Raw genomic sequence first — 11,113 nt, forward strand, 5'->3', positions numbered from 1 at the left:
GGTGTTAGTCCAAAAAGTGGATATAAGGGCTTTTCCACTTAAAAGCTAAGCTTGCGCAGCGAGAGCGGAAATCTTTTAGAGTGGCTTTCAAATAGAAATTTCTATGCGGCTTCCAAATGCAGTGTTTTCCAGGTTAAAGTCTTTGCCTAAAACCTACTTCATTTTGTAATTAAAACAGGTAGATATGTAGGAATTGTCGAGATTTGCTACATATTTTACAGGTCCCTGGCCTTCCACTCAATGGAAATTGTAAAAAAAAACACGTGTTCGCGCATCAGCGACTCTCAAAAACACTGAAATTTTACAACATTTACACAGCAAAGAACTTACAGTATTTACATCAATCGAATCCGATTTCAAGTGTTTATTTAGCCAAATTCGGCTCTCACACCAACTTTTAAAGCTTTTAACGTATTTATGCAATTTTAAATCAACAAAAATTTAGCTTTGTCAAATTTTTTTTTTTGGCTGCTTGAAAATTCATGCATTATTCTTTCATCTTCCTTTTTTGGCTATTGTATTCGTGAAACGCGATCCGGTAAATGTTTAATGTTGTAAATATTTAATGAATGCGCGTTTACCGAAATTTGTGTATGCCAGAGGGTATGTAAATTTACATACATACATACGTTCATATGTAAGTATGCATTTACTTACACTGGGCCATACGTATGTGAGTGTAAGTATGAATAGCGATAATAAGCTTATATGTAATAAAATACTCTAGAAAACTTTAGATTAGTTACAACACTGGTCCTGAAAGTGTTTGTCAAAATAAATTAGATGCGCATACATATTAATTGTAAATGATTTACAAAATTTTTTTTCGAAAGAAGTGGTCTCATTGTAAGTTGTAAAATAAACTTTACATTAGTCAGCTTTTTTTAAATTTTTTTTTAGCTCAATTTTTTAGGATAAAAGTATTTTTAAACAAAAGAATTTGGACCGAAAGAACTAGTCTCATTGTAGTTTGATGTAAAACTAGTTCTGCACAACCCTGTTTTTAATTTTGTTGAACGGAAATAGTATATCTATACATACATATGCACATTAGGGCGGAGTAATTTGTTCGGAGCAAAATTTTCGAAGAAAGAGTATAGCAAATTCAAATTCTACGATGAATTATAAGCAAAAATGGCGAACAAACTATCTACCCAAAATGACGTTTGACCCTCCCAATTTTCAAAAGAAAAAGCAGTCAGTTGTAACTTTTTTTTGTAACTTTTTTTTGACATATATAATTTACTACTTTCTCGGTTTTGCGAAGTAGTTTCTTAAATATGAAGAAAACATAAAATTGTTTAAATGAAAAATTAATTGCATCCAGAAAAAATTATAATACACTGCTTTTTCTTTTAAAAATTGGGAGGGTCAAACGTCATTTTTGGTATATAGTTTGTTCACCTTTTTTGCTTAGAATCGAACGTAGAATTTGAATATGCCATACACTTTTTTCAAAATTAAATTACTCCTAATGTAGATACATAAGTTTTACAAAAATATAAATGTTTAAACCATTTGTTCTAGATAAAACATACTATTTCTGAGAATGTAATTGGAGGCGACTTATAGGCTAAAAATTTTTTTTTCCCAAGAAGTGGGCACACTGCAACTACTAATAGAACTAGTCTATTGCAACTACATTTGTTTCTGGGGTACATATTTTTCAGGAAGTTTGATTTTGAATTTAAAAAAATATATGCCTTCTAGCCTCATTGTAACTAGTTCCGAATATAATAATTTTTTAAAATGTGCTATATTTTTCACAAATGCATTTCTAAATAAAAAAAATCCGATAATATTTAAGTAGGCCCATTGTAAATAGTTAAGGAACTAGTTTTTTTTTGTAATTAGTGTATTAATTTTTGCCTGGGTTGCAAATTTTTTCTCTGGACATTTTGGGGTATATTCCAATTTTTTGGTTATTTTTTTGAAATTTTGGGTTTCTGAAAGCAACGCACATACATATGTAGGAATGTACATTAGGGCGCATTACTCTCCATACAAAAAAAAATGGTACTCGTTTTCCATCGGAATTATACAATTTATTATATTTTAAGACTTACACCAAAATATTGCGGGAAATATTCAGATTTACGTGAGCTCGACACTTTCGAAAATACCTTCTAATTTTTTGCATGTGCCTACATAAAATGGGTTTTTGAAAATATTTTTTCTTAAAAATCACATAAGCTTTAAAGGCCTGCATAAAAACGTTTAAAATTTTTAACAGCGGAATCTAAATACATAATAATAAGATTTTTGAGGTATTTTCATATCGGTCTAGCTTATGTAGACTCAATATTTTTCCGAAATATTTTGGAAGAAGTCTTAAAATCCACCAGATTTTATAATTTCGGTGGAAAACTACAAAATTTTTTGGTGATGTACGCACCCTAATGTACATGTATGCAAATTTTTTTTGACATACGGTCACTCACTCATTCATTCGTCTACTAATTTTCTCATGTTTACATAAAAAAAAATATTGCCATTAAAGCGTCTAATTGGCTCAAATTTGTTTATTTTGAAATTTTTTGAACTTTGCTATGCAATTATTGGGCCTTTGAGAGAATTTATCTAAAGAAACAAAGCAATTTGCGATAATAAGAGCGCAGAAATTTTTATTTATTTTTATTTTTTTAATTGTGCTTTTGTTTGACGACAGCATTTTCGGTTACGCAAAGTACACATTTTTGGCAATAATGGCCATACGCACATATGGCGTTTTATATCAACTCACTTCATTCAAAAAAATTGCATACATTTGTTATTGTTGGTTTTACCCCACTCACTACTTTTCTTAGTTTAATCGTTGCTTTTGTGTACACTTAAATGTTAAGATAAAAAGAAATTGCAAATATAAAAGTAAGAAATTGTTTGAGTAAAGGAAAGTTGAAGAAAAAATTAAGCACAAGAAGGGGTACATGCGACCCAACCAGCCAACTACATACATACACACGTAGGTATGTTTGTGTGTATATCACCCGTCACATGAAACTTTCATAAACAATGTGCGCTCGTCAAAAAGGTATTCTTCTCGTACGCACTTGTTTGTCTGTTTTTATTCATGTTTAGACAACATACTTCTTTCTCACACCACTTTACCAACACTAACTAGTAGATATAAAGTTGCAGCGGTAAGCAAAGTTTTGCGCAATCTCGCATTCAATTGCAATAATAGCATAGAAGCTGAAATTGTGGCCGTTGCGGGAGCTGCTTACTCTTCATAGGTTTTTTGGGTTTGTTAGTTGCTTGGCTCGACTCGACTTGGCTTTGCTTGGCTTGGTGTTCCCCTGGTGTGCAATTAGGCCGTAAACTAAACATGTGTGGGTATGCGCTACGCAACACTCACATTTATGTATGTACCCACTGCTGAACCTTTTGTCTCGCACCGCCTCGGCCAATGCCAGTGTCGCAGCGATTACTATTTTGTAGTGGTTATGACTAGAATAGTCATAGTGCTAGGAATCACAGGCTGACAAAGTCTATCCTTTCCTTTTGTCAACTCCTTCCACTCGCTGTCACTTTACACCGCACCACATTGCACCACAAACGAGCGCCGACGTCACATACGACGCCCCAATATGGCACTTTTGCTCTATAATGGGCTGTTGACGGTTGATTATTAACCTCTACTGGCGCGATTAGTAGCAGATATACATACATATGTAGTGTGAATGTCAGGCGAACGATAAAACGTATGCGTGAGAGGATAAAAGTGAAAAGTGGAATGGTGGGTTGTCGAGCAAGGATGTACGAGTAATGAATTCGTAGAAAAGTGCGAACTGAAATAAAGAAAGAAGAAAATATGTGCCAACTTTTCAGCAGTGCTGACTTTTTTATTGTCTCTTGCAGGTGGAAGGCTGGTGGGTGGGGTCATCCCCCCTAATGTGTGTAAAATAAGTGTTAATAAGAAACGAATGGCGTGCAAAGATTTCATAAAATGACAATGTAAGCGCAAAGGTTGTAGCATAAAAGTTGTAATTCAAGATGTGATAGATGCAGCACCAAAGGTTTATTATACTTTAATTTGAGTTTGAGATGCCCTTTTGTTGCTTTGTTATCGTTGGTGCTAGCTGTATGTTATAATAGTTAAATTAATAGAAGTATATGAGCAAATCTCACGAGTTGTTACATTTTTGGACAAAATCGTGTTTTTGGTCGAAATTGGTGGCACACTTAACTTAGACAATGCATTATCTTCTGTTTTGCGTAAGGAACCAGATTCCATCGTGAAATTTTATTTTAATGAAAACTTAAAAAATATATAATAAAAAAAGTAAAAATTACAACTCGCCCTCATATCCCTGTAGTTGTGTATGTAACGTATACGCCCCATAGCACCAGGCAAGGTCAGATACCACATTTACTCGCACGCCTTAACTTAAAAGTCATTAAATTTAAAAGTAATTAAATATTGACGTGAAAGATTTTTACACCGTATTCCTTAGGCACATATACATATATTACTTTTTTCATGCGGCAATAAAAATTGTAAAAATGAATTTTTAGTTTCTCAAATTATATTCATCTTTTATTCAATATAATATTTTTTTTTCATTTGGTGGCACACTAGTTTTATTACACTAGATTTTTGGCACAACAATTTTACCGTTCAGTTTTACCATTTTGAAGTAGATATCTTAAATCATTAAAATTAAAAAATCTTAAAATTTCAAAAATTACAAAATAGCTGCGACAGATATTCTGCATGCTGCCTCTAATATAAAAATTCTATTTTAAAACTTGCCAAAGTTAAGGCGGGTTCACCGTTCGTGTCCGGACAACTTTTTATTTTCTCTCAATAATTTTTTGTGAGAGTGCTGAAGTACGGTTCACCGTTCAGTTCGGCACATTTTATTTGCCTCTAAAGTCAATAGCTGATGAACTGTCATTTGGGTGAAATTTGACGTAGTGAAAAAGTAAAATAAATAAAAAGCTGCCAAATTTGAATTACAATATGGAAAGGCATCAACAAATCCAATTATTTTGCGTGGAAGTTCAAAAATTTTGCCTATTAATTAGATTAAACCGCTTGAAGCAGAAAAGCAAAAGGTCAAGAAGCTGTGCTGTGCGTAAATTACTTTTGGACCGAGGCAAAGATGGTTTTTATTTTTCGCGCATACCAAAGATGCGTTTGAATGACGTTCAATCGTTTATAAATTTTCACCGCATGGATCCGACGACCTTCGATGAGCTCCTTCACATTTTGGGACCCAACTTGAAGAATCAACCCAATAGATTTAATGAAGAAATATCACCAGGAGAAAGATTGGCTCTTACTTTAAGGTAAACGCTTTAAGGAAATGATGTTTTTTGGAAGAAATCTCCGTCACTCATTGCTAAATTCGATTGGGAGACAAAACAATTTCAGTTCGTTTAACCTCCAGTGGTGATGCGTTCCAAAATAGATATTATACACATTATGTACTTCATTGACCTGCCCTTTTGGAATAGCCAGCCACAATGAAGCCCGAAATAAATTTTAAATGTGCGTTCTATAGTAAACCGGCTGCCTTTATAGATATTTAGCGAGTGGAGATAGCATGAAATCAGTTGGGTTTTATGGATTTCTAATTGGCGCTTCGACCACATCTAATATTGTAAGGGAAACCTGTCAACAGATATGGGAAAAATTACAATATGTTTTCCCTACCCCTTCTGAAGACATGTGGAAAAGTACTTCAGACGAGTTCTTTTTGGAATGGGACTTTCCCAATTGCTTAGGTGCAATAGACGGGAAACATGTCGTAATACAGGTGTGTATAAAAATATTATATATACACATATACAGGCGTAAAAGATGATTATAAAATACCAAAATTTGCAGGCGTTTCCGAACCACAATTCGCTTACTTACAACTACAAACATACGCACAGTTTGGTTTTAATGGCAGTGGCCGATGCGCACTATAAATTTATAATGGTAGACATAGGTGCTTTAGGGCATAATAGTGACGGTGGAGTGTTTAAAAATTCAAAATTTGGCAACAGTATTTTGCATCACCCGCAAAATATGAAAATTCCTGGAGAAAAAGTACTTCCTAACACAAATGAAATTGCTCCTTTTGTTTTTCTCGCAGATGAGGCATTTCCTTTACGAAAGAATATAATGCGTCCATATCCTGGCCGAAATGTTACGAACTTGCCTCAAAAAGAATTAATATTCAACAAACGCCTGTCCAAAGCGCGAAGGGTTGTTGAAAACGCATTCGGAATTTTATCCAGCCGTTTTCGGATATACCGCAAACCAATTATTGCAAGCAAGGAAACTGCAATAAATATTGTGAAGGCTACAGTGTGCTTGCATAATTGGCTTCGAGACAAAAGCGCCTCCAATTATTTAAACGCGGATGAAGTTGAAGAGGACAGCGAATTAGACATTACCCGAATTGGTTTACAACCAATATTATCTTCTCGAAGTAATCATGCCTCACAAGATGCCATGACTGTCCGGAATATATTTACAAATTACTTTGAAAGCTTTCCAGATTAGTTTATAGTTTATAACATACCTATTGTCAAATAAAACCACCCCAACGATTTGACCAGCTTTGACTATTTTTCATTATTTTCTTTTATTTTTTTTTCTTTTATTTTCTCTTCTTTCTTTACTTTTTCTTTAATGTTTATACATTTTATAGGTCATTGTAAAACCTAAGCCAAATATGTATGGCTGAGTGGAAGATCCACCTATCTCGGCAACCAGTTCTAAAACGCCCTATCTCAGAAAACTTTTAAACAACGCCCTATTTAAAAATTTTGTTGAACGACGCTCTATTTTAGAACTTGATTGAAAAACGCCCTATCTCAGAATTCGGTTCAAAAACGCCCTATCTCAGCTGCCGAATCAAAAACGCCCTATCTCAGCATATTTTCAATGTATTTTCGTTTGAGATAGGGCGTTTTTGAACCGAATTCTGAGATAGAGTGTTTTTCAATAAAATTCTTAAATAGGACATTCTTCAATCAAAATCTGAAGTAGGGCGTTCTAAAAAAGTTTTCTAAGAAAGGGCGTTTTCGAACTTGCTGTCGAGATAGGTCGATCTTCCACTCAACCATTGATATGTAAATTCAAATTTCGAACCCATATATCTGTGGTCATAAGCAATAATCGCCAAAGTCAAAAAACCTGAATTCGAGAAAAAACGTTTTAAACATTTGGATTGTAATATTAACCTTATGGGGAAACCAAAATATGTTCGTACTATAACTTTTTAAATAGCATAGCTGGCGAGATGGGGATTTCACATACACATGGAATAGAAGTTGCAGAATACGATAGCATATATAACTCAATTCTTTCTTAAGTCGACTTAGGCGGTTATTGCTTATGACCGCAGATATATGCAAATAAAAGTTTCAAAGTTAAAATTAAATAATCTACAAAGTTTCAACAAAATTTCATGTTTTATCAGAGTTCCCAGAAAAAGGTTTAGTATGCAGTTTTACACCCTACTAAGTTTAAGTTTAATAAAGTGCAATAATATATAATAATAAAATCATAAATAAAGTATTAAAAATCTTTGTTCTTTTGAGCTTCATAAATTTGAGTTATGAATTGTGATTTGAATTCTGCTTTCACTGGGTCAGACAATTTCTCCATTTCCGTTTCAAAATATGAATAAAACGGGTCCCGCGGAGTGGCGAGGATTTTCGTCGCAATACCTTCCAATCGTTGCAAGCTTGCCTCTATATCTTTAGTGGAATCCACGGATTTTGGCTTTTTGCGAATAATCGGCGTTGACGAAGATTCATCCATGGAACAGTCTATAACCTCTGGATCTGTGGCCATTTCATCGAACAAATGTTGAATTCGTTGTGTGTTGGCGTCGGTGTAGTTCGTCGATGTTGGTCTATTAATGATATAAGCGCATAAAAAGATTCAGACTTTTGGAATAAAACTTTACATAAACATAATAAAATTTCTCAATGGCCCCTTTTGCGATTGTCAAGTCGTGGTTGATAGTTGATGATTATTAATCAATTTTACCAAATGGTACATGGTATTCAACATTTTGTCAATTTCGTTGATAACTAGCAGTTATCAACCGAGCATCGCCAATCGCATTAAGGGCCAGTGTTTATGTATATATAAACTCTTTTAACTTTCCACTACAATTTTAATATACCACCTCGGAAAAATCGAAGTATTCCCATTTCTGATTGCTTATAGTTACATATGTACGTGTAAATGTATGTATATGCAAGTGTAAATGGATGTATGTATATGGTAACGTAATGGTGATATGTTGCTACGGTATCGGAAGTAACTTTTGCTGATCGTAACATCGCATCAGAAATGGACATTGCTTGCTCGGCATCCTCTATAAACGGTCGCAAAAAATCCATTTCCTGCAACAAGAACAAATCCATTTGTTTTTGTGGGCGCCGCGCACTACCACTGGGTAAGATAGACTTGGCAAGTGCAGCTTTGTATTTATTCCGGGTGCGTTTCCAGAGCACTTGAACTTCATCTTCTAATAAAAAGAAAGACTCGCCTATTGAGCACACATATGTACATTAATAAAATATCACCTACTTGGTAGTTCAAGCGACTCGGCAATTTCAGCCCAAACTATTTGCTTCAATTTGTTATTTTTATATTCCTTCTGGCTGAGATCGTACAAAAATGATCGGGATTCCTTCTGTACCTCCACGAAGAGCTTTTTGAGTAGTGATAAATCTAAGAACATTCAAATTTTAAGTAATTATTATTGAAATAAATTACATTTACTTGGTCCTTGTGGCGATTGCATGTTATTTTTATTTATTTTGCTTGAAAAAAAACCAGCTGCTGACATTCGAAAGTGTTGCCTACATGTGTGTTTATGTTAAATCATGTGTTTTATACGGGTCAACTGCTACCAAACGTAAAAAAAAAAAATAATGGCAATCATAATCATCAAGTCGTTCGGACAGATAATCAAAATCAATTTGATTCGAACAAAGAGTGTTCAGCACATTTTGGTTGCGCTCTCAGTGAGACAGAGTGGGAAAAGAACGAGTAAAATTACTAACAAAAAGTGTCCGGACACGAACGGTGAATCCGCCTTTATAAAAAAAATTTGATTTTTTTCGAGTGACAATAAAAAAATTTCTAATTTCGACACTTTTTCGCCGAAGTAAACGTTTTAAGGCTAAAATTGTTCAAATACTTGATTAATTATTTATTGTACTTGTTTCTGGAGCTCCGTTGATTGAAATACATATGTACATATATGCAAGAAGAGTGCTTTAGGGTTTTTTTTCTGGAGAGAGAAGGAAGTGACCATAAAAAAACCAACCCGTTAGATTTGCTCATATGCGTTTACCAAAGCCTTAACCGGGCTCTGGCTTCTTTATGCAGGTCTTTGGTAAGACGTGGAGTCTGTTACCTAGAGAAATCCCATGAATTTCCGTTTTTAAGAGAATATTCATCATAAACAATTGTTCTGCGGTGTAATGGAGCAGTCTCTGAGTCAATAGCTTGGGAAATCTTCTTAGCATACTAGATAAGAGACTTAGTTCGAACTGGAACTTCCATCTTCATAAAACTTTTGCAAAAGTTGCCATTCACCTCCGAGAACTTGGCCAACAGAGACTCCTAAGCCCTCTAGAATGAATTGCCTTTCTATATTGAAGCAGCAGCAGCATCGAGAGAGTTGCCCAGTTGCCATTAGCAACCTCAGGATGCACGAAATTTTTTAAAACATTTTTTGGTCTCAATTTCCCTTCTTCGAGACTCGTGAATACTAAGGGCCGGTAACTCAATGTCTGGTTAACACTAACTGCCGGTTAAACATCGTTATCGACGATATATGCATTTAATCAGAGATTAGTGGGGTTAAACTCAGAATGCAGCAATGTGGAGCAGTAGGACATCATAGGCAGGACAATCGCTTCTTGAGGAGCGCGGATATAAGGTTGCGCTCTGAATACTAACCAACTTTGTTTTCATTTGCACCAAATTGGTTCTCAGCCTTAAAACAATGATTGGTTAGCATTTGTGTATTTTTTTTTTATTAAATTAGAATTCCTTGTGAATAACTTAGAGCTTAATTTACAAGAAATGCCAAAATTTAACAAATCTTGTTTTTCTACAGAATTATATGATTCAAGGGCAGGATATTTTTTTTGATAAGATTGCATTTATTTCCTCGCTTTTATATCATTTATATGCAAAATTGTAAACTTAACTCCCGAGAGCCATCAGAAAATTAGTTTACTCACTAATTCTCGCATTTGTTAGACAAATCATAGGAAGAAAAAACAAAAAAAAAATACCCATCTGTAAATAGTCCGCTGCGGAAGAAGGATATGTACTCCCAAAAAAGTACAAAAACCCTAAGCAATTCTAATGGACAATTCAGCTACCTTTAACCCACAGCGGGCGGTAATATCCAATCTTCACCACTCCCGCCCTAGCGTAGACGCGCGCAATGCGATGTTTAACTAATATCTACATTTGTTAACGTCACACCGTGTTGCATATGCAACCGAAAATTTGCAACCAGCATGAGGTCACACACCAGTCCAGCGACCATGTAAGCTTACACCATAAGCACCGCGCGGAGTGTACTTGCAGCGCAGTAAAGCAAAAACAACAAATTCAAAGTGAAAAAAAAATATGATCAATGAACCACGCAGCGGCGCGCGAAGGGCGAGCACCAACAAGTTGACTACATATTTGGCTGTTTGACTGGTTGACTGGTTGGTTGTTTGGCTGCTGAGGAAGCGGAAATTGATTTTATAAAATAAGTGCCACATATGTGCAAAAATATTATCCAACATTAATGCTATGACATTTTATATGCGTTCGTGTGCGTATGTGTGGTGCGCATATTTTTATTATTGACTGTTGCAACCACCGGATTTGTTGCCATAATACCTTAACTGCCTAACTAACTAACGAATAGGCAAACAAATGCTTGAATTGTTTGCACTCGAATGATGATACTTAGGTATGCATGTATGGGTGTAAGTATGTGTGTTTGTGATTGAGGGCTTTAGCCACCCCAACCCACCCGCTTATAGGGCTTGAGGCATTCATAAACACTATACATATGGACATTAGGGTACCTCACCAAAAAAAGTTTCGGGTTTTCCACACAAAGCTTAATATTTTTCT

General features: G+C 34.9%; 2 protein-coding genes across 2 annotated transcripts; one reads left to right on the plus strand and one right to left on the minus strand.

The window, feature by feature from the left end:
• The first annotated feature begins 4,851 nt into the window (after nucleotides 1-4,851).
• On the plus strand, nucleotides 4,852-6,505 carry LOC108373154 (uncharacterized). Its single transcript, XM_017629005.1, has 3 exons — nucleotides 4,852-5,292; nucleotides 5,528-5,762; nucleotides 5,834-6,505. Exons 1-3 carry the CDS (start codon nucleotides 4,964-4,966, stop codon nucleotides 6,497-6,499), a joined length of 1,230 nt encoding a protein of 409 aa, XP_017484494.1. The 5' UTR covers nucleotides 4,852-4,963; the 3' UTR covers nucleotides 6,500-6,505.
• A 1,014-nt stretch (nucleotides 6,506-7,519) lies between these two features.
• On the minus strand, nucleotides 7,520-8,762 carry LOC108373153 (uncharacterized). Its single transcript, XM_017629004.1, has 4 exons — nucleotides 8,741-8,762; nucleotides 8,546-8,689; nucleotides 8,294-8,504; nucleotides 7,520-7,859 (listed from the first exon to the last, which is right to left on the minus strand). The coding sequence occupies exons 1-4, from the start codon at nucleotides 8,760-8,762 to the stop codon at nucleotides 7,520-7,522; spliced, it is 717 nt and encodes a 238-aa protein (XP_017484493.1).
• Nucleotides 8,763-11,113: the final 2,351 nt, after the last annotated feature.

This window comes from Rhagoletis zephyria, unplaced genomic scaffold, assembly GCF_001687245.7.
Source record: "Rhagoletis zephyria isolate East Lansing unplaced genomic scaffold, Rhagoletis_zephyria_1.1 Rzeph_scaffold_06425, whole genome shotgun sequence".
NCBI classification, from domain to species: Eukaryota; Metazoa; Arthropoda; class Insecta; order Diptera; family Tephritidae; genus Rhagoletis; species Rhagoletis zephyria.

Bases quoted from the DNA above. Each gene is read 5' to 3' on its own strand.
- LOC108373154 (XM_017629005.1), top strand. From the start codon at position 4,964: ATGGAAAGGCATCAACAAATCCAATTATTTTGCGTGGAAGTTCAAAAA. The intron at 5,293-5,527 runs GTAAACGCTTTA...CTGCCTTTATAG, and splicing joins AGATTGGCTCTTACTTTAAG to ATATTTAGCGAGTGGAGATA. The intron at 5,763-5,833 runs GTGTGTATAAAA...CAAAATTTGCAG, and splicing joins GGAAACATGTCGTAATACAG to GCGTTTCCGAACCACAATTC.
- LOC108373153 (XM_017629004.1), bottom strand. From the start codon at position 8,762: ATGCAATCGCCACAAGGACCAA. The intron at 8,690-8,740 runs GTAAATGTAATT...GAATGTTCTTAG, and splicing joins GCAATCGCCACAAGGACCAA to ATTTATCACTACTCAAAAAG. The intron at 7,860-8,293 runs GTTACGATCAGC...TATCATTAATAG, and splicing joins ATGTCCATTTCTGATGCGAT to ACCAACATCGACGAACTACA.